The following is a 22,362-nucleotide window of genomic DNA, read 5'->3' as shown; positions in this document are numbered from 1 at the left end:
GGCTAACGCTCACCTATTTTAACTATACTGTCTTCTAATTTTTAACGGTTTTATTTTTTTCTTTATATTTTAATATCTATGAAGAATTAATGTCAGTGTCTGGTATGAATTAAAGACATACGAGAAATTCATTTTGTTTCATTTGTTTTTCCCAAAGAGCCAGCCAATTTTTCTATATTATAAATTGAATAAATCTTTTCTTCGCAACTGACCTGTGATGCTTCCTTAGTAATACATGAAACTCGTAAGTTTCAGGATCTATTCAATCATCTTGATCTATATGGCAGTACTTGCAAAACTCTTCATTTTTGTATTTTCAGTATATATTTTAAAACCCTGTAGGAGCTACTTTCTCTTTACTATTCTTTATTACTCTTCCCTTTTCAATCTTATTTTCGTGATTCTTGCCTACATATTCTTCCACATAAGCTCTAGAATCACTTCCTAATTCCAAAAGAGGGTCAAAAAGAAAAGCTTTGTTGGGATATTAAATGAGATTGCCTTTTACCTATACATATATTTAGAGAGAACTTTCATTTTGATACAATTTTATTAAAATATTAAGGTATGTTTTTTGCCTCTCAGTAACATTTTGTAGTTTGTGTGACACAGGTTCCATGCACTGCTGTTTAAGATTATTCTTACATATTTTATATTTTCCACAAATCTTTTGAATGTGATTTTTCACTATATATTCTGCTTATCACTGTATACGGAAAAGTTCTTTATTTGGTATTCTTATGACTTTAGTGAACTCTCAACTCTCTTAGTAGATTCATTCAATTTTAAGACATGTAATCTACAAATGATGATGGTTTTAAATCCCCAAAGCTCTAATCTTAACATTTATTACAAGTGCTCCAGCTTTGAGAACAATACTAAACAATGGATGATTCTGAGCCAGCACCCTTTTCTCTTCCCAGATTTAATAAGACTGCCTATATTGTTCCATAAGTGGCTGTGGGTTTAAGGACATCTTTTTTATTATGTCAGTTATCAACAAGAGTTCCTCAGAATTGTATTGAAAATGTCATTTAAACGATGATGAATGGCATTTTTATCTTCTACCAAGCAGCCATATGAATTTTTCCTATTTGTTATAGTGAAGTAATTTATTATGTTGATAGATTATATCTTATTTTAAGCCCTTCTGCATTCCTGGGATAAACCCTACTTGTTTGACAGGCTATTCTTTCAGATATGGATTGGTAGCATATTTGCTGTCATAGTTTATTATCTGTTTTTTGGTAATAGCTATCGGGTTGCCAACAAAATAACATTATTTTATTTGTTAATATAACCTGTTTAGCTTCCCATTACTTGGGCCAAATTATACAGTACAGAGTTACTGTTTCTGAAAAGTCTGGAAGAGTTTCATTGGTCCCTCAGTCATTTTTGGAGAATTAAAACTCTGATAACATTTTCCACTTATGACTAATTATACACTTGCATTTCTACTTTTTCTTGATTCATCTAAAAACTTTCATTTTCATAGAAAATCATACATAAAATATCAATGATTTTTATTTTATGTGCACATATTTATGTATGATGTTTTATTATTCTTTGAAAAACCTCTGGCCTCTTATATTCTTTGTTAGAGCTTCTTAGAATAATTTTACTTTTGCATTTTTCTTACTTATACTTTAAAAATCCATTATTTTATTCAAAGATTTCCCTCTTACTCACTCTCTGGCATCCCATCTCCCTTTATAGCTCATTTTCCTTTACTTAAACATTAGTATGTATTTCTTTCAACTTCCGTTGCAATCTTTCTTTTCCTAACTTTTGAATTTAATGTTTAATTGTTTCCACTTCCCTGATTAACAATGAAAGGATTTATAACTATAAAATTACATCAGTGTGTAATTTAGCCCATATCTTGTAACTCTGGTTTTAGAAATTTCTCATTTTTTATTTTCTAAAAATTGTATTTTTAAATTTCTCCTTTATCCATTTAATTCACTTCCTTTGACTCTTGGTATTGGAGTCTACACACTTTTGTGTTTTTGTCTAGTTTCATACTTTAGAAAATGTTAAGGACAATCATTAATAACATTGACGTGGTTGTGTGTGTTTCAAGTAACCTTTCTTTTTCACTGTTTGCCTTTTAGTGATGTAAAGAATTCATTTGAAGAGTTACTGTTTAATATTTAAATCTTTATGTATTTAAATATTTATGTATTCAAATCTATTCTTTTGTCCTTTTATTCTTAGGAAATTCTTCTCCATTAAAAATTCAGATTGTCTTGGGGCGCCTGGGTGGCTCGGTCGGTTAAGCCTCCGACTTCAGCTCAGGTCAGGATCTCATGGTCCGTGAGTTCAAGCCCTGCATCGGGCTCTGTGCTGACAGCTCAGAGCCTGGAGCCTGTTTCAGATTCTATGTCTCCCTCTCTCTCTGCCCCTCCCCTGTTCATGCTCTGTCTCTCTGTCTCAAAAATAAATAAATGTTAAAAAAAAATTTTTTTAAAAATTCAGATTGTCTTTTATTCTTAGAAAGTTCTCCTTCATAAAAATCTGTACCTTTTCTTACATTTCACCCCTTAACTTGCCCAAATGAACTAATTAACTTAATTTAGTGATATTTTTTGTGGGTGTGTAGTGAGAGTCAAGACTAATTTTTAGATAAACTTTTTCCCCATTGATTTCTGAAGTTTCCTTTACCAAGTGCTATATTCTTCTATAGCACTTGTTTGTTTGTTTCTGTACCATATTTAGTCATGTGTAGCTCCATTGTTCTGTGCATCCTTGTACCATTAATGTGCTATTTTAATTATTGTAGGTGTACAATCTGTTTTTATGATGGTGAGAATAAGTTCTCCCTCATTTTACCTCATGTTCAAAATTTTTGTTTTGTACCTGTCTATTCTTCAACACACATCCTATTCATTTATATCAATTTTTTAAAAATCAGAATTATCATAGTAATTACGGTTGTTGTCAGAATTTGGAGGCTACAGTGAGTGGTTCTCCAATAAACTGTAAAAAGGGATGCAATCTCCCTTCGATGGTTACATAAATCACCAAGATTTGCATATGCTTTAAATCATTACAGAAATGCACACAATGGTTTTTAAAAGAACTAAGAATAGGAAAACCTTATTAGATGCATTTTTTTTAAGTTTTATTTTATTTACTTTTGAGAGAGAGAGAGAGAGGGAGAGACAGAATCCCAGTCAGGCTCTGTGCTGTCAGTGCAGAGCCCAACTCTGAGCTTGACCTCACCAACCCTAAGATCATAACCTAAGCGGAAATGCAGAGTCTGATGCTTAAGTGACTGAGCCACCCAGGTACCCCAGTATTACTATTTTTAAAAAAAGATTGGGTCCCTCAGAAGAGGAGTTGATCAGCCATGGAAGCAGGGTAAGAGGTGATTCTTGGGAGTAAACATTAGTACTTACATAGAAAACCTAGTGTAAGGAGACAACATCCCAACGAAAGAAGTTCATTGACATTTATTGTGCCATCGTAAAGGCACCTTTCTATGATGGAAGATCCATCATTTTTACCTCATTTAATTCTGTGGAATATCTGAAGGGCTATCTCCCTTTGTCTGGGTTTCATACAAACTAGTGTATTCTTGACTTGGATGTCCTTGCAGCTTCTGTCTACAGGGAAATACAACGTATTCCAGGCCTAAGTCTTACAGTATCCATAATAGTAGGCATCTCATTGCTAATGAATTGAATTTTTGCTTAATAGTGAATTTCATTTGCCCATCCAGGAGAGATTAATCTCTTCTCAGTTTGATAATATCAGTTTTTCTTAGCTTAAACAGTGAGGGTCAACTTTTGGACTGTTAAATGAATCCCCCCATACCCTGTAAGCTCAACAACCTTCCTGGTGATACCTTCATCAACCATGGATCCAGTACTAGATTATACTAGAACAAACCTGTAAATCAATTTGGAAGGAACTGACAGATTCATAGTACCTAGTTTTCCCATCTTGGGTCCTGGCATATTTCAATTTATTCCTTATATATAGTTCTTCTTTTTCCTTTTTTGGAAGTTGCTTATTTAATTATCTACCTGCCAAGCTCTGTATACTACATCTGACATTTTATAAGGATCCTCATCATCATCATCATTATTGTTATCATTTGTATTTACAGTGTATAACGAGCAGCAAACTGGAAAGATTCCTGAATGTATTCATTCTGGACCTGATTTCAGTAGTGAGATGTCACAACTCTTCGAGAAGGACAAGGCAAAAAAATCTTCTGATGAAATAGAATATTATGGTCTATCCTAAGGTTCACTGGTTCATAATTTTGTCCTTTTATCAACAAGGTAAAAGTAACTTCTGTTTAACAAAGCAAGGGAATCACACAGAATTTGGTCTTTAAAAAATCCATCCAAATTGGCCCCAGTTAAAAAAAACATCATCACCATTTCAAGCTGTAAACTTCAGTGACTCGGATAATGGGATTCTGGTGTCTTTTTATCAGTGGAGAGGAATAAAACTGCACATTCGTTTATTTATCTGTATACCTGTGTCTCCACGCATCTGTATACATGGATGTGAATTTATATTCATAATGAATCAACTTCACAGAAGTTCTAGGCCTTCACAGAAGAAAGGAGAAATCAGAGAGCAAGAGAAATAAATCACCAAACGCACCATGCCTTCGATGACTTACCCACACACCGAGGTTCTAGACCATCCCACTGGGTGTTAGCTTGACAAGTAAGCTTAGCACTTCCTTCTAGTCTGTACCCTTCATCACAGGTAACCAAACACACTGTCTTGTAGGACATTTCCTTGGTAGAACAGCTGATGCGGCCATGTTTGGGTTGGCGAAGATGGGGGCATGTTCGTACTATATAAAATGAAAAACATTGGGTCACATTTTACTAAATAAAGACAAAAATAGGAAGTTTAACAATGCCTACACATTGCAAGCAAGAAAATAACTTTTCTTAAAATGGCAAATAGTAAATAGCACATCATGATGTTTTGAGTTAGTATGGGACAACTGAAGGCATGTGTTTCATCAAATGCATTGCCCTAGTAAGATCCCGGCACTCAACCTCCTGCCCATAAGTGGGAAACTTAACCTGTCTAAGGAGTCTGGTCCTAGATGGATGATGATACCTGTAGATTGGAGGTGGCTGACAAAGGGAGGGATCTTCAACCTTCAGCTGGGCCTCGGCTGAGCTTTTCCAGGCTACATTCCAACAAAAAGAGGACGTCTTTTCCAGGACAGGGATTCAGGTTCACGATTAACTCAATTCTCAGATCTCATGGGTACATCCTGGGCTTTTAATGACCCCAGCCTCTGTAATCTTCAATTTCAGTATCCTACTCCTTGACTGTAACTCTGCTCCTTTTGGCTTTTTCACTCCTTTCTTCCAAGACACTTGCTGCAAACTCTACTTCATGATGCTAATCTTGACTTACGCGCTAACGTTGTTTTGTTTGTGTGTTTTGCTGCTTTGGCAAAGAGTGCCAGTTGTGCACCCGATAACATTCTTCCCAGTTCTATTCAGCACCAAATATGCACAGTTAGAAGGTAACAACTGCCCACCTCCATCACAATGATTGACAGCCAATGAAATATAAGCTGCAGTTGTGCGGGATGTGTGGAAAAGCTTTTTACTGGTGACCCTTTCAATTGAGAGAGTACTTTTTGCCTTCCCCTCTTCCTCCTTTGTTGTCCTGAAATACGGACATGAGGGATGGTACCCCAGCATATTATCGTCTAAGTACGAGATACTACTATAGAATAACTATCAAGTACTAAGAGGGTACAGCAAAAAAAATTAAAGAAGCCTGGGTCTCTGATGATAATGGAGCTATCATACCAGCTTCTCGTCTTCTTTTAGATGAGAGAAAAGTAAACTCTTAATTGCTTTAAGACATTGTTATTTGGGTCTTGGAAATAGCAGCAGCTGTACACAATTCCTAATGTCCTGTGCCCAGCATCCATTCACTCCTCCTTTGCTACTCTCCTAGGGAAAGGTTTCTCCCCTCTTTCAGCTCATGGGATTTGTGTGTGCTCCAGCCCTGCTCAGAGGTAGAGCATGTGACTTAGGATCACATTTCCCTGGGCTCAGAAGTGAGCAGGTACAACTGGTGACATGATCCTTTTTTCTACCAACTTCAAAACCACCCTGAGAGAGTAGCCAAGGGGTATTTACTAACCCCTCAATGCTGGAAATGCCCCTGTGCCTCAGTCAGCCTCAACACCACCAGCAGAAGTCCCACGGGGTGTCCAGAGACCTATGCCTTTTCCTAGTACTGCAAATTCTAACTTGATGGCTTCAACACTACATCAGAGAAGCTACGAGAGAGTACTCATGCTGATTCTGCCTCTACAGGTCCCCAAATGGAATCTGTGCTCTGAGCTCTCCTGGCAAGATTTTCCTCCCTGCCCAGCCCACCAAAATCCCATAATGTGTTTTAGGGTCTCTCTCAATTAATCCCATGATGCCCTATATTTCTGTTTCTGACTCTCATAGGAAACCCAAGGCTCCAAAGTTATCCCTCATCTATCAGGGTCACCCTCATATACGTCTAATCCAAATCTAACTCACAAGCTCTGGCACCTGCCCTCTGGAATACACAATCAGTCTTCAATAAATCCCCTCATAACCTAAACTTCACTTGTGAACTTTTCTCTCACTTTCTTATCTTAATCAGAATCCAATGGTCTCTTATAGACAAGGCCTGGAGAAAAAGATGTCCTCTTTGTTCCTTGTGCCTTCCCAGATTATTCTCTCTTCCTCCTCCCTTCTCTGTAAAACCTTTTAGCTCCCACGAAGTGTCAAAGTGTCATATTAAGTATTCAACATCTTTCTCCCCCCAACTGTCTGCTGACCTCCGGGTCACTTCTCATTCTTTGAAGATTTTATTCTGTCTCTGTCTCTCTCTCTCAGACACACACACACACACACACACACACACACACACATTCATGATTTCATTGTCTGTGTAGATGATCATTCCAGTATTGTGGGGTCATATTCTTCACCTCCTTTCCTGCAATAACCAAATCCTTCACCTATTTCATTGCCTTATCCTCTAGACCTTGCCATCACCAATTTAACATCCCACCCTCTGACAACAACCTCCTGTCTTCTTGGATCACTTGCTGAAGGGCTTCAACTCCATCAGTTTCTGTACCCTACTGGGCTCTCCAATATGCTGTGTGTTCTGTAGACAAAATCATCTCTAAAGAATTTATACTCTCTCTACTTCTTTTTCTCCAGTTCTAGCTTAAACCCACTCCCTTCAGATTTCCAATCAGGGGAAGGAGGGCAAGGGAAAAGGAGAAAGGAAAGGGGAGAATAAGAAGAGAGAAGACAGGGAAGAGAAGGGGAGGAGAAGGTAGGTATAAGAGAAGGAGGGGAGGAGAGAAAAGGGAAAGGGGATACGAAGGACAGTGTAGAGGAGGGAGAGGACGCTGAAAAATAGGGAGGAGAAGGTAAGGTAGGAAGAAGGGAAAGGGGAAGAAAGAGGGACCGGGGAGGCTGTCCAGCCCCGTGGAAATTTGTCCTGTCAGACAGCATGTACATCCCTGTCATAAACAGAAATGCAGAGAGGAAAAGAGGGTGCATTTCCGTTAGATATGTCAAAGGATGGTCACATAAACTCATGTGCTCACAGATAAAATCCTACAAGCATCAGGAATAGCACAAAAAAATAACCCCTACAGAAGAACAAAGTTCTACTATCAACAATAGCACTTCTGCAACACTAAAGGCCCGAAGACAACATAGCAATCTCTAAATATTTTTGAACAAAATCATTTGGGACTCAGAATGTTTTGGAGGACTCTGGGTAGGATGCATTTTTCTTTCTTCCACATTTCTGTATTTGCCAGTTTTTCATATCAAGCATATATTTATGATGAAAGCTTAACTTTATAATAATAGGAAATGAAGTTGGGGCAAAACATTCAGTGCATATTCAACTGAAGTCACCGCTTGGCAGGATCTATTCTGAAGGAGCCCATTCAAATGATATTAGTCAGCAGAGCATTAATATTGGGTGCATTAAATATATATTTAGGATTGATCATTCTTAGAGAAAAGACAAAAATCAAATGAGAAGCTAAACCATAAGCCTTTGCCTTTCAATCCCTGAGATGGCTTGGATCGAAATCAACTACTAGTAACAAATGAGTAGACACATTTTGCCTTCCACATCTTGATTTTTATTGAATGTGCCCATCACGTAAGTAGAATCATTGCTGAGTGCATCAAGGGCATAGAAATATTTTGCCTTCCACAGTTTGGTTTTTACTCAGTGTGACCACCATACGTAACACAATGCCAAGTGCCACGTGGAATTAAAAGGTAAGATAAATCCCTGTGATCAAAATGTATAAAATCTGGAAAGCCATATTTTAAACAACTGCTTTTAGATTTAAAACACTGATGAAATCACTCCAGCTTTCCCACTCAAAATGAAATGGATTCGCAACATCTCTCAAGAGTACTGACAGTAAATTAGAGTTGGTGTTTCAGACACATACAAATTATATTGCTTCTCAAATGTTGCTTTCAATAAACTTTGATTGCTCCTCTGAGAAAACAAAGCATATGCAAGGATTCCTAATTAGCCCTTAAACATTTTATATTCCTTTTCAACCAGGAATGACCATTTAATATCATTCTTAATAGGAACATGTTTATTAGTTTCAATAAAAATTTTTTTTATTTCAAAAAGCTGACAAATTGTGCAATAAATGTTTCTTGATTCACATTCATGTCAAAGCAACTTTAAATGCTCATTTGGTGTTTTTAGAAAATAGCAATCGTTTCGAGAATACAGTCTACTAAGAAGTAGACACTGTGAGACCTGCTCTGGTTCTCATTTTAAAGACTAATTAGATTTCCACCCATATAAATAATTCCTGTCAAACCCAAATTGTGATAGCATCTATACTGAAAATAAAATAAATCTGATATTAAGTGTAGGCTTCTTATTGTTGTGTGAGCCATTTTCTGAGGAAACCTGCTATCGCAAAGTTTAATTTACTGTGATGTTGTGGCTTAGTTATCATTAGGAAACCACAAAAAAAAACCCTTCCTAGTTTAGAAATAAATGTATAATTCAGAGAAAATTGAACAAAAAGTATAAATGCTTTATGATGAGTACAGAGGAGGAAGAAGGCTCAAGCCTATTAAGTATTACTTAACACTATAAAACATTAATGATACAAAATGAAATTTGTAAAAGGCTTTACATTTTAAACTGCTCTTTCATTTCTGTCTCGATTTCAGGAGGATTTGCAAGAAAGAGATGACATAACTAAAATGATCGGTTCGTACCGTTAGATTTCACCTGGAAATGTAAAATACAACTTTCTCCAGTTATCCGTCCTGAAACAGAAGTGAATCCCAATGCAGCTGTCATATTTCATTGAATGCCAGAGGCCCCATTTGTGAGGCACACCGTTATTTTATGTGCCACTAATAAAGAAACAGTAATATCTATGAAAGGATTTCATGCCACTGACTTTAAGGTACATCTGAGTTTTTAGAGATGTTAAAATATGGGGGAAAGTGTTTTATAATTAATGAAATATGGTATATATTTTCAAAGAACAATATGTCAAGTAAGTAAAGTCACAAATGATGCACCGGAGGAAGGGAGAAAATATCTTCATTCGGGACAGCTTTGTACACTGGTAAGTTATGTGGTAGCTTTGGGAATGAAACTAAAGGGATCTTTTAATCTTTGATAAACATTGTTTTGTTTATATTGGAATATCAACTGAAATCACATAAATAAGAACAAGAATGCTCTTTAACAATGTGAATGCATAATGGGAAGTGACGCAGTCCGACCATCAGTATATCTATTTATCAATGGACTTACCAATACATCTATTGATCAAGTTCTTGATCATTTACCAGAGGTATAACTAAGGGTTGAGAAGAAAAGATACATTCTGTGCTCATAAAGAACTCAGTCTAGCAGAGGCGATAGACAAGCTGATTAATAAAAGTTAAGTGTGTTGGTTTGTATTATATCGAGTTGGTTAAGCTGGGGAAACAAGCTGTCAGACTCCCCTTACTAGAGGCCAGGCTAGGGTTGGTCAGAAGAAGAACGTGCCCTGGATTTTGGAAAGCAGCCTGGGCCACTGTAGCCAGACACAGTGATGGACAAATGTAGACATGTCCCACGGATCCCAGCTTGTCTTTGCTTGCCTCTATTCCATGTCCCAATTGTTGACTGTGTTGGCCTGAGGAAGCCCCAAGCTTGCTGCCAGGCTCTTGGCTGTGGAACCATGGAGACCTTCTCTAAGACCTCTCAACGCATTTCTCCTTTTCAGTCCCACCCCAGCAGCAGGGCAGGCTTGGTTTCACAGACTGAGTTGGTAGAAATACCTCTGATGCTCCAGCTTCTCTTCTAGATCTTCAGTTTGCCTTCAGCTCCTTCCAAAATTGCATAAGGTCCAATTCCTAAAATAAATCCCTCATCCCATGACACTCGTGGTCACTGTGCCTCCTTGACTGAGCCTGACACACAGAGCACAGGCTCTAGAATGAGGGGAGAACGGATGCATGGACACACGTACAGAAGTTGAGGTCATCCCATCCAGGCTGAGAAGTCTGATGACAGCAGAGGGTTTATATAGAGACAAAAAGCAAATTCAGGGCCATCAGGGACTCAAAGCTGTGGTAACAACTTGTCAAAGGATGGCTTCCCGAGAGGACATGGCCATTTCTTATGGCTTTAGTGTAGGATTTGAGGCTCAGGGTGTAGACTGTGGAGGGTAAAGAGGCAGGGGTTGGACCTTACCCTGAAGGCGTCGTCTACCCGCTTTTCTCACCCTTCTTTGGAAGACCAGTAAGTGGAAAAGTTAAAATGTAATGTTTTCCACCCTCTGCCATGACGTATTTGGAAGAAGGGGTAGTGATTTTACACAGAGCTGATAACTGTTGACTTTATAGGAATATATCTAAGAGGCTTTCTGCGATTAACTTTTTCAGGCATGGGATGTGGCTTTTTTACCATTTGAGACTGCATGACTGAAAATGTCTTTCCTTGGCCTTCCCACATAAAACAGTAGCTGATCTGAGCTCAGAAATCTAGGGTCTGATTCTTTTCTCTCAGACTCCTGGCAACATACCCTTATCTTCTCATATTTAGAATGGTTAATAAGAGGCTCAAGTCTGATTCTCTTTCCTTTGTAGGTAATATTATTTATTTCTAACTGTGAAACAGGCACAATTTTCTATTTTTCCAACACATTCACAAATTTCACTACGATTCTTTCCAGACATGGATCTGTTTTCAATAATTTTTTTCTAGCACTCATTAAGTGATTTTAAACTGAATATCAAAGATGTTCGTTGCATATATTTTCAAGATTTCCGCTTGGGGCTATGTTCTTTTTCATTCCACTCTCTCTCTAGGTTCCAAATATGAAAAGAGTCTATTTCCCAGGACTATTCTCATGTCACGTTATCATTTTATATTTTTTTAATCTTTGAAACTCTGCTTTACTTTCAGAAGAGTTTCTTTTTTAAAAAGTTTTTTTAATTTTTTTTTTCAACCTTTTTTTTTTTTTAATTTACTTTTGGGACAGAGAGAGACAGAGCATGAACGGGGGAGGGGCAGAGAGAGAGGGAGACACACGATCTGAAGCAGGCTCCAGGCTCTGAGCTGTCAGCACAGAGCCCGACATGGGGCTCAAACACGTAAACTGTGAGATCATGACCCGAGCTGAAGTCGGAGGCTTAACCAACTGAGCCACCCAGGTGCCCCTTTCAGAAGTGTTTCTTGAGTTGATTTTGTAACTTATTAATTTGGCTTTTAACTACATCTATTCATTGTGTCTGCAGACTTTTATTTCCTCTTAAGAAATCCTTTTGTTTTCAGAGATCTCCTATTACTTGGAATCCTGGCCTTATTTAAGCACTGTAATTGCCTTAGAATCTCAGTGATTCCATTTGTTTCCCTTTTCTTTCAGGACTCTCTTGATCAATTTTGCTGATTTCTTCTTATTTTTTTAATGCTTATTATTATTATTATTATTATTTATTTATTTTTATTTATTTATTTTTTTTTTTGAGAGACAGGGAGAGAGCACAAGCAGGGCAGGGGCAGAGACAGAGAGGGAGACACAGAATCTGAAGCAGGCTCTAGGCTCCAAGCTGTCAGCACGGAGCCTGACGTGGGGCTAGAACTCATGAACCGCGAGATCATGACCTGAGCCGACGTTGGAGGCTTAACTGAGCCACATCAGCACAGGCGTGCCTCATCTTTTTTCGTAGGTACACAGAAGAGGACGGGTTGGGACCTGAGTTAAGCAGACTCATACTTGCAGATGGTAAAAACTGGCAGGTGATAACCTCAATGGTTGTCTCCTGTGGCTCACAAACGACCTCAGAGCCTGAGTAGGTGGGCTTCCCTTATGAGTGCAAGAGCCAAGAGAAAACTCCTTACCGTGCTCCAGTGAGCTGTGTGATGTGGGGTCCTGGAGCAGTCAAACCCTCAGCAAAGTGTATTGCCAAAGGATGCCTGGGGGGATGTGGTGGGGGGTGAGGTTGCCAGATTTAGCAAAGCAAACAAACAAATGAGGAGATCCAGTTAAATTTGAGTTTTGGAAAATCAACACCTCATTTTTAGTATAAGTCAATCCCACATCTTGCATGGGACTCACTTACACTAAAAGTTGTTGTGTATCTAAAATTCTCGTCTCGCTGGGTGTCCCCTGTATATCATCTGGCAACTCTAGGTAGCGGGTGAATACTGTATTCAGAAGCTTGAAAAGGAGGGATTCTCAAGGCCTTTGGCTTGTTCCCCTCTTTTCTTAGATAGCCGTCTTTTCCAACCCTACTTGTGAAACCTTAGGAAGTTGTGTGTAATAGTTGTAAGAAGAAGGAAAGGAGATCCTACAGATGGTGAGAGTGGAGGTGAACTAAGCTACCATAATATTCGTCTTTTCTCTGTGTGATGTGGGAGCCTCTGCTTCTACTCGAGGTACAGTCCCCATTTCTATTGGCCTGACTAGACTCTGTGATCTCACTTTGGCAAATCCCCACTCTCTACCGCACACTGTCTATTCCAAGCAAAGGCTGGAGACATACAAGTTGGCTCACTGCTCCCACTGCCGGACCCTCATGTGGCTCCCTGAGTCCTCCAATCACATGAGTCCTCAAAGCCTTCATTCTAACCCTCTCCTTGGCACCCTATTTTGGCCGCTTGAAATCTGAGGTTTGGGGTAACCTGTCCATTTCCTTCCCAGGGAGGCCCTTTCTTTGCTCTCTGTCCGTTCATAAAAGAAACATAGAGGGCATAGTTTATGATGATGTGGTCAATTGAACTTAGTAGTTCTGACTTCCAATGTCCCTATAATTTTTTTCTCTCTCTGTGGTCTGTGGTCTATGAAATCAAAAGAAACAAAGAACTTCACTGGTCCATTAAAGGTTAAGTCAAGGAAATCAAGCAAGGCAATCAATAAACAATGTGAACTGGCAGTTTGCATACCTCTGCAGGAGCTCTCTGAACCGGACCACAAACCATTGGGTAGACACAGAAGGATGCTGCTTCCCACGAGGTCAAATCCAGGGTTACATCGGACCCCACAGGCTGCATTGAAGTGGTTGTTGCAAGTGTTCTGGACAAAGTAACCGTTTTCGGGAGGCCTCAGGGCAGGGCAGTGGACAACTAACATTTACAGAAAGAAAATAAAAAAGCAAAATTAGCCTTTTGCCTATGAAACAGCCTCCTTTCCTGTGTTTGTTTAAGAGGACATTTTACACACACAGCTAAATTACCCACATCATTCCAATTTACTGCATCTCAATTTCTAAGTGCATATTTGAAAGAAGAACACTTACATCTCACTCCTATTAGGTATGTATTTACTTCCAATTTTTTAAACAGACTAAATATATTTTAAGCCCTAAAAATGTTTTACTTTGACATCTATGTGGATATGAAATTTTCTAGTTCTTGATCTTCATAGGTCATAACCTATTTTCCTTCTTTTTTAAATATTTATTTATTTTTGAGAGAGAGACAGGGACAGAGCATTAGAGGCAGAGGGTAGAGAGAGAGAGAGAGGGAGACACAGAATCCAAAGCAGGCTCCAGACTCTGAGCTGTCAACACAGAACCCAAAGTGGGGCTTGAACTCACGAACTATGAGATCATGACCTGAGCTGAAGTTGGACGCTTAACCAACTGAGCCTCCCAGGCGCCCCTATTTTCCTCCTTAATTAAGGTGGCGTAAAACAAAGAATAAATTCAACAAAGTATGTTTGCTACAAATCCCAAGAGCTACAGCCTCTTGTACATGTTACAGGCTAATCACACAGTTTTAATTTTTGATATGAATAATATCAAGACACTTTACTCATAAACATATTCTCTTAAATGGATATAAATATCACCAGAGCCCAAACTAGCTCATTTGTTATATTTTTTGTTAAATTTGTGGCTTTTAGATTCATATTTAGATCTTCTTCAAGTACTAAATCTTTCTGGTTTCATAGTTATTGGGGTCTCAGATCTACTTTCTCTGGAGCAAGATATGGGTGTATGTACTGATAAGAAATGCTACTTAATAAAAGCAAAGGGGGGTACCTGGGTGGCTCTGTCAGTAGAGTGTCTGACTTCAGCTCGGGTTATAATCTCACGGTTCATGAGTTCGGGCCCCATGTCAGGCTCTGTGCTGACAGCTCGGAGCCTGGAGCCTGCTTCGGATTCTGCGCACGTGTGTGTGTGTGTGTGTGCGTGTGTGCGTGCGTGTGTGTGTGTGTGTGTGTGTCTGCCTCTCCTCCGCTCATCCTGTCTCTCTCTCTCTCTCTCAAAAATAAAAAATAAAGCAAACATTAAAAAATATTTTTAAAAAATATAGCCACCTTGGTGCCTATGGTTATAATTAAAAGAAAAAAAAAGAACTTCCCCCAAATAAGATTAGAGAAAGGATTATTAGAGATCATTTAAAATAAAATGGATGGAAATATCAGTATCATTTTTCTTAAGAGATCAGCTTTTGTATTTCCCATTTGCCAAATGTGGGAGGCTTACCTTCACAGGTCTGGCCGGATGCCCGATATCCCTCCTTGCAGACACAGTCTTCCAGGGACGTACTTCCAGGTGGAGAGGTGTGATTTTCATCAGGACACGGAAGGCAAGTGCTGATTCCTCCTGGAGAACCTTCTGGTTTGTATGTCCCTGATGGGCAAGCTGTGGAAGTCCATTTTATATTAATTGATGGTAAGTGATAGTTAACATTTTTGAGACTAAGTAGGCAGAAAAAAATCCCAATAATAGCTTTCCATACAAATAATAGTATAATTCAAGCAAGGACAGAAGCAGAGATTCTTTTTTTAAAGAATAATGTAGTTTGTTATTTACAGGTTAGGATGTGGCCTATTCAGTCCCACAATTAGTTACGATTACAACACAACCCAGCATGAGATGCCTGGGCTTATTTGTGGGAAAAACCAAAACAACAACGCATGTTAAGGGACTAAAAGGAATCAGTGACACAGGACATATAAAAATTCTTAATAAATACTGTTGACTCTGTATTCTCCTACCCCCACCTGTGCAGCCCCACCTCCCCTACTACACTCTGGGATCGTCTGCCAGCAGAGGAGAAGAGCCAAATACGCAAAAACCAAGGAGCCCATTGTTTCTGTTCAAAGCACTTGTCTAAGGATAGAAGAAAGTAAAAGAGGGAAATAATCCAACTGATGGGAAATAGGCCCTTTGAAGAAAAAAGAATTATTAAGACCCTGCTGTCCCTGGCTCAGAAAATCTCTCTCTCTCTCTCTCTCTCTCTCTCTCTCTCACACACACACACACACACACACACACACACACACACACACACACATCAAAAGCAGGATCTAATTGATCTTGCTTCAGTTTTACAGACACAGTGCTCTTTACTGACAATGTCACTTTGAATCTGTGACTTACTCTCTGGAGTTACACATCTACTACAAAATAACTCAAAACTGAGTAAGGAAATTGCCAAAAGGTGTCGGCTGGGTGGCTCAGTGGTTAAGCTTCTGACTTTGGCTCAGATCACGATCTCGCGGGTTCGTGGGTTCGTGGGTTTGAGCATGCATCAGGCTCTGTGCTGACAGCTTGGAGCCTGGAGCCTGCTTTTTTTCCCGTGTCTCCCTCTCTCTCTGCCTCTCCCCTGCTCAGGCTCTGTCTCTCTCAAAAATAAATAAACATTAAAAGAAAAAAAAAAAGGACATTTCCAAAAGAAGGACTTGCAATGCTCAGCTAATTTGATGTAGCACTGTCAAGTACATGTGCAATTATTTAACAATAGTAGCAACAGGGGCGCCTGGGTGGCTCAGCTGGCTAAGTGTCCATCTTCGGCTCAGGTCATGATCTCACACTTCGTGGGTTCGAGCCCCGCATTGGGCTCTGCGCTGACAGCTCAGAGCCTGGAGCCTGCTTTGGATTCTGTGTCCCCCTTTCTCTCTGCCCCTCCCCCGCTCATGCTCTGTCTCCCTCTCTGTCTTTCAAAAATAAACACACATTAAAAAAATAATTTTAAAAATAGTAGAAACAAGTAATATATACTTGTGATACTGTTTTATATAAATCATCTCATTTAGTCTACAAAGTATTAGTCAATAGTATTAATAGTGTTATTAATATGTGCATTAATTTTATTAGTATTTTGTCCACCTTAAAGATGAGACAATGGAGGCTTAGAGAGATTTGCTGACTTGAGTGAAGTTACTGAGGAGGTAATACAGCTAGAATTTTTTCTTTAGTAGTTAACATTGGTTTGCTACATTTTTATGACAAAAAAATCAAAGTTACATTTATCTTGTTCTTAATTAGCAAGTCACGTATTTCTAAATGGTAGCACATTCCTTTACCCTTCCTGTTGTCATTTGTTTAAGCTCTGTTTCTGAGAAGATAAGGTCTGGCTTATTTATTAAAAAAAAAATATATATATATATGGTTTACAACAAAATTGAGAGGAAGGGTAGAGCTAGAATTTTAAAGTAAATATTTATATGGTATTTACTATGTCCCAGGGACTGTTCTACATATTTTATAAATATTATCTTTTTATATCTCCTTAAAGACCTATGAAGTAACTAATATTATTAATTTCCTTTTATAGGTGAGAAAACCAAGGCAGTAAGAGGTTAAATAACTTGCCAAAGTTACACAGTAAGTGGCAAAGCTGAGATTTGAACCTGGATAGTTTGTATCCAGAGTCCAGATTCTTTACCACTACACTTGCTGTGTCTTAAAACCAGGTCTCTTGGATGCTATAGTCCTTGTTTTAACCACTAGAATAGGCTAAAAATATAAAAGAGACAAGATTCACAATATAATGTAATTATTAGAAAAAATAACCATGCTTCTGAAATTCTTGATTATATTTAAAAACAGAAGGTAACATTTTTCCATGATATTTAGAAGAAAATTCTAGGACTGGCTAGATCTGTGACAGTATTTAAAACTGAGAGAAACATTATAAAAATAGTTATAATGATATGTGACTTACGAAAAATAGCTCAGCAGAAAGAGAACACTGCAATCAAAGCATCACAGTATTAAATGTCGAATTATTACTGAATTATTCATATCACTGAGTATTTCTTTCCAGGAAAAGTTCAGTAAATATTTGCACCAGTCTTCAAGAAGATGCAAGACAACATGGTCTCCTTTATTTATTATTATTATTTAAAAATTTTATTTAAGAGAGAGAGAGAGAAAGTGCAAGCAGGAGAGAGGGCCAAAGGGACAAGCAAAGAATCCTAAGCAGGCTCCACACTCAGCACAGAGCCTGACGTGGGGCTTGATCCCATGACCCTGGGATCATGACCTAAGCCCAAATCAAGAGTGAGATGCTCAACCGACTGAACAATTCAGGCACCCTGAACATGGTCTCCTTTAAACAGAAGTCAGCAGCTGTAGGAGAAAATGATTAAGACGAGCACTGAGATGGAGAAGAAAATATAAACTGTAACAGCAAAATTAAACTTCTTTGAGACAGTAAAAAATAGCCATAAAATTCCATAACAATAGAACCAAGTACACCTAGGAAAAGTACTAGTTGTGATATTAACACGAGAATATATTCCTTACTTAAAGATTTAGTGCAAAAAAAAACCCCTCAAGTTTCAGGTGAAATTAACAAAAAGTGATTGACACCCAGGATAAAAGAAAAGTATAGCAAGCATCTAGGAAAGAAAAGCAAGCATTTATAAATGCAAAATCAAACTGATATTCCATTTCTCCTGTGCAAAAACAAATGGCAGGAGAAATAATGGAAATAAGATATATAGCTATGTGGAAAAAATATTATCAGCCCCAAATTCTATATCTAGGCAAGCTATTGGTAAATATGAGGAAGAGAAAGACATTCCAGGATATGCATAGCTTCTGGAAATAAAGACACATTTCAGTGACTGAAAAGAAATCAAAATTAAAAACTCAAGCATGGGAAAAATGGTATTTAGCAAACAGCTTGAGATTAAGAAACTAGTAAAACAAACAGTAAATCACTAAATATCTTGCTAAAATTGCAAAAATGAAAAAAATATAAAATAAGGCCCCTTTAAAAAAGAAAGATAGATGATCTGGGGTGCCTAGGTGGCTCAGTCAGTTAAGTGTTTGACTCTTGATCTATAGATCCTGTGGTTTTCCAGCTAAGAAGCAGAATCTCATTTTAGTACCTTTAGTTTTTTAAGTCATGAAGCCATATCTTTATGGGCTGTATTTAGAGGCACAGAGTCTGGAATATGTGTGTATTCACGTAGTGTACATTTTGTACTTTGAATCACTTTGAAAAGTGTCTCAGAACATGGTTCATGGGATCGAGCCCCACACTGGGCTCTGAGCTGACAGTGCAGAGCCTGCTTGGGATTCTCTCTCTCCCTCTCTCTCTGCCCCTCCTCCTCCTCTCTCTCTTTCTCTCAAAATAAATAAATAAACTTCTTTTAAAAAAGGAAGACATATGATCTAAAGAAGAAAATAATCTGAATATAAAGAAGAAAGGTGTAAAATATGAGAGAAATTGGGAGATGAGTGGAAAGAGGAACAAGGGGGGGGGTTCTCATTTCTTTTTAGGTACATTGATATGATAAAGCTGAAAGAAAAACAGAGGATCAAATTTGTACCTGAAAAAAACAAGTAGCTATGAACAGAAAAAGACTGTATAACCTCCAAATCAGTGGAAGAGGGAAAAAAAAACACCAAAGAATACAGATAGAAAAACCCTAGGAAAAAAAAAAATAACAGAAAGAATGAAAAACAGAATAGCATAAACTAACATGACAGAAGAAAACCCAAACACATCAGCTATCATAAATAATATTCATGGACTAATTTAACCCTGTTGATAAGATACACACCTAAAATAAGCCAGACCTACAGGTCAAAAATCATTGGATGTACAAAGATACACTAAATACTTCAAAAACCTATAAATTACTGGGGCGCCTGGGTGGCGCAGTCGGTTAAGCGTCCGACTTCAGCCAGGTCACGATCTCGCGGTCCGTGAGTTCGAGCCCCGCGTCAGGCTCTGAGCTGATGGCTCGGAGCCTGGAGCCTGTTTCTGATTCTGTGTCTCCCTCTCTCTCTGCCCCTCCCCCGTTCATGCTCTGTCTCTCTCTGTCCCAAAAAAAAAAAAAAAAAACGTTGGGAAAAAAAAAAAACCTATAAATTACTACTTTAAGAAGAAATAGAAACTTAATACATAAAGAGCTTTATCCAATGCATGAAAAGAAAAGAATACTCCAATTGAAAAGTTGACAAAGAACAAGAACTAGAAATTTCCTACAGGAGAAATGAAAATAACCAAAAATCACAGGATAAACAGTTTAACCTCACTCATAATAAAGAAATACATAGTGATGGCTACATTTTAATTTGGCAAAATTTTTAAAGGATGTTGATACTCATTTGCCAGTAAGCATGTGAACATTCTCTCCTACTCTGTAGGACAACCTGGGGGCAGACCCCAAAACCCTCAAGTGGAACCCTCCTTTTGATAAATCACTTGATTTCTGAGAATATGTCCCAAGTAAGGATGAGTAAAAACATATGTATAATTGCTGTTAACCATTTACACACTCAGCAGTGGCAATAACACAAACGTCAAGAGATGGGGGGGTTTGTTAAATTCTTATGACAATTCCATCCAATGGAATAGTAGCCATAAAAATACAAGTCTTGACATGGAAAATCATTCAAATTATGTAGCTGAGTGTAAAAAATGCAGGTTTCAAACACTATGTTTTATATGAGCCTTTTGGGCTAATAAATACATATAAGAAACTTCAAGGAGGGGCGCCTGGGTGGCGCAGTCGGTTAAGCGTCCGACTTCAACCAGGTCACGATCTCACGGTCCGTGAGTTCGAGCCCCGCGTCAGGCTCTGGGCTGATGGCTCGGAGCCTGGAGCCTGTTTCCGATTCTGTGTCTCCCTCTCTCTCTGCCCCTCCCCCGTTCATGCTCTGTCTCTCTCTGTCCCAAAATAAATTAAAAATGTTGAAAAAAAAAATTAAAAAAAAAAAAAAAAAAAAAAAAAGAAACTTCAAGGATATGATCTTTAAGGTTATGTATACATGGTATATATTCATGGTAGAATTACGAGACTTTCAGGTTTACTTTTGTTGATCTAGTATTTTCGAGTTTTGCTACACTGAATAGGTATTACCTGTGCAAAAAGAATTAAAAGTAAATAAAAATTATATGTAAAAGAAAGTCATTGTCTCAAATGCTGTATTTCACAAGGTTACTGGTTCTCTGACCTCGGAGATCACTTTGGTTCCTCCTTCTCCATCTTCTCCAATATCCAAATGGAAACCGTGTTTTTTGGATTTTTCTCTTTCCAAAATCCTCTGCGTTTCCCCCCTCCCTCCATCAGCATTGCCTTATCTTAGATCTGAACTCATTATCTCTCATCCGGGTTTTTACACAGCTCTTTACTGGTCTCTTGGCCTCCATTTCTTCTCTTCATTCCACCGTGAATGCTGTGCCTGAAGAGCTTTCTAAAATAGAAATGTGATCAAATCACTTTCTATCTAAAAACTGCACCAACAGGATAAGGCCTTCTCTCTTCACTCTGATCTTCACAGATCTTTGATCTGTCTGTAACATTCCTGTCTGTCTCCTACAAGGGATCAGTGCAATTTCACATCCTGGTTGGAACCTGCTTCAGAATCAAGGAGAGCCTAGTCTTGCATACCTCCTCCTTCTCAATCTACTGGACTTGGGAGTTTGAGCAATTACTTAATTTTTCTGAGACTTGGTTTCTTTGTGCATAACATTAGTAGTATGTCCCTTATAAATTTTGTTGTTAGGATTAGCAGAAATAATGTGAGTAAATGCCTGGCATGTAGTTAGCATTCAGTAAATTTTAGAATAAGGTCTCCAACTCTTAACTTTCTCAACAGATAATTATCCACCTTTTATAGATTTGTTGTGCCTGGTGGGTGCTTGGTGCTTGGCAAATATTACCTCTTTTATCTTCCAGTTAGCTTTGCCTTTGCATAAGCTCTCCTTTGTCTGAGTGAACCGCCAGCACCCTTCATGACTAACGTGTTCTTCACAGCTCCTCTTCTTCAGACAGATTCCATTGCCTTCGTTTCTGTGCCCCCAGAGTACACCATGCTTACCTCTGCTCTGGCACATGTCACACTGTACGTAAAGTATGCAGTTGTCTCTTTCTCTCCGTAATATGAACATGCCCTTGTATGTTCAGAGTCTTCCAATTATCTGACCTAGCCACTAGCCACTGCATCGCCTGACCAAGTCACTCAATCGAAGAAGGGCAAGGGCAAACAGCTGTGTTGGAAGGTGCAGGGCGGGTTAGTGCGGAAGGAGGACTAAAGTCAAAGAGAATAACAATCAGGTGATGTGAAGGCATTGACCTTGGGGTCAAGACCACCGAGTTGCATGCAACCTTGGCTCTTCTGCTGACAAGGGACAGGGTCGCCGGCAAGTGACTTTCTTCTCTTTTCCTACAAACTACAGAAGTTACAACTGATGATGGCCCTGACCTTTTCGATGCTAACATTTGATGATTCTAGAAATAGAATAATACTAGAAAGTAAGTTGAAGAAATCTTCCATAGGAGCAATCAGATTCAGTTTACAGATTCTACAATTTATTTTTAAAATAATATTACATAAAAAGGAAGCAATCTTAACAATATTACTCTCCAAACTGTTTTGAGTAATCAAGAGTTTATAACATTGGAGAACAGTGTTTTGGATAAAAATATCCAAAAGTACATTTGGAAATGTATTGTGAAATTCATAATGATAATGGAAAACAGACTTTAGGAGAACTATTTAAAGGCATTGCACAATTCTAGTGGGAGAGGTGTAATCAACTTCTTTGATACCCAAGGGGGAAAACTCCTCATCTAAAACCAAGCAAAAGTTGAAAATA

At 38.4% G+C, this 22,362-nt stretch overlaps 1 protein-coding gene across 2 annotated transcripts in view; it reads right to left on the bottom strand.

Annotated features, from left to right (window-relative positions):
- SVEP1 (sushi, von Willebrand factor type A, EGF and pentraxin domain containing 1) overlaps positions 1-22,362 on the bottom strand; it is a 200,867-nt gene that overhangs the window by 125,015 nt on the left and 53,490 nt on the right. For both annotated transcript variants that reach the window (XM_058694597.1, XM_058694596.1), the window contains exons 4-6: positions 15,000-15,158; positions 13,453-13,632; positions 4,643-4,822 (exon numbers count right to left, since the gene is read on the bottom strand). In XM_058694597.1, coding sequence (XP_058550580.1) covers positions 4,643-4,822; positions 13,453-13,632; positions 15,000-15,158 — 519 coding nt within the window. The remainder of the gene's footprint in view (positions 1-4,642; positions 4,823-13,452; positions 13,633-14,999; positions 15,159-22,362) is intronic.

The sequence above is a fragment of the Neofelis nebulosa genome, chromosome 12 (genome assembly GCF_028018385.1).
Source record: "Neofelis nebulosa isolate mNeoNeb1 chromosome 12, mNeoNeb1.pri, whole genome shotgun sequence".
Classification (NCBI taxonomy): domain Eukaryota; kingdom Metazoa; phylum Chordata; class Mammalia; order Carnivora; family Felidae; genus Neofelis; species Neofelis nebulosa.
This window is presented reverse-complemented; position numbering and strand designations above follow the sequence as displayed.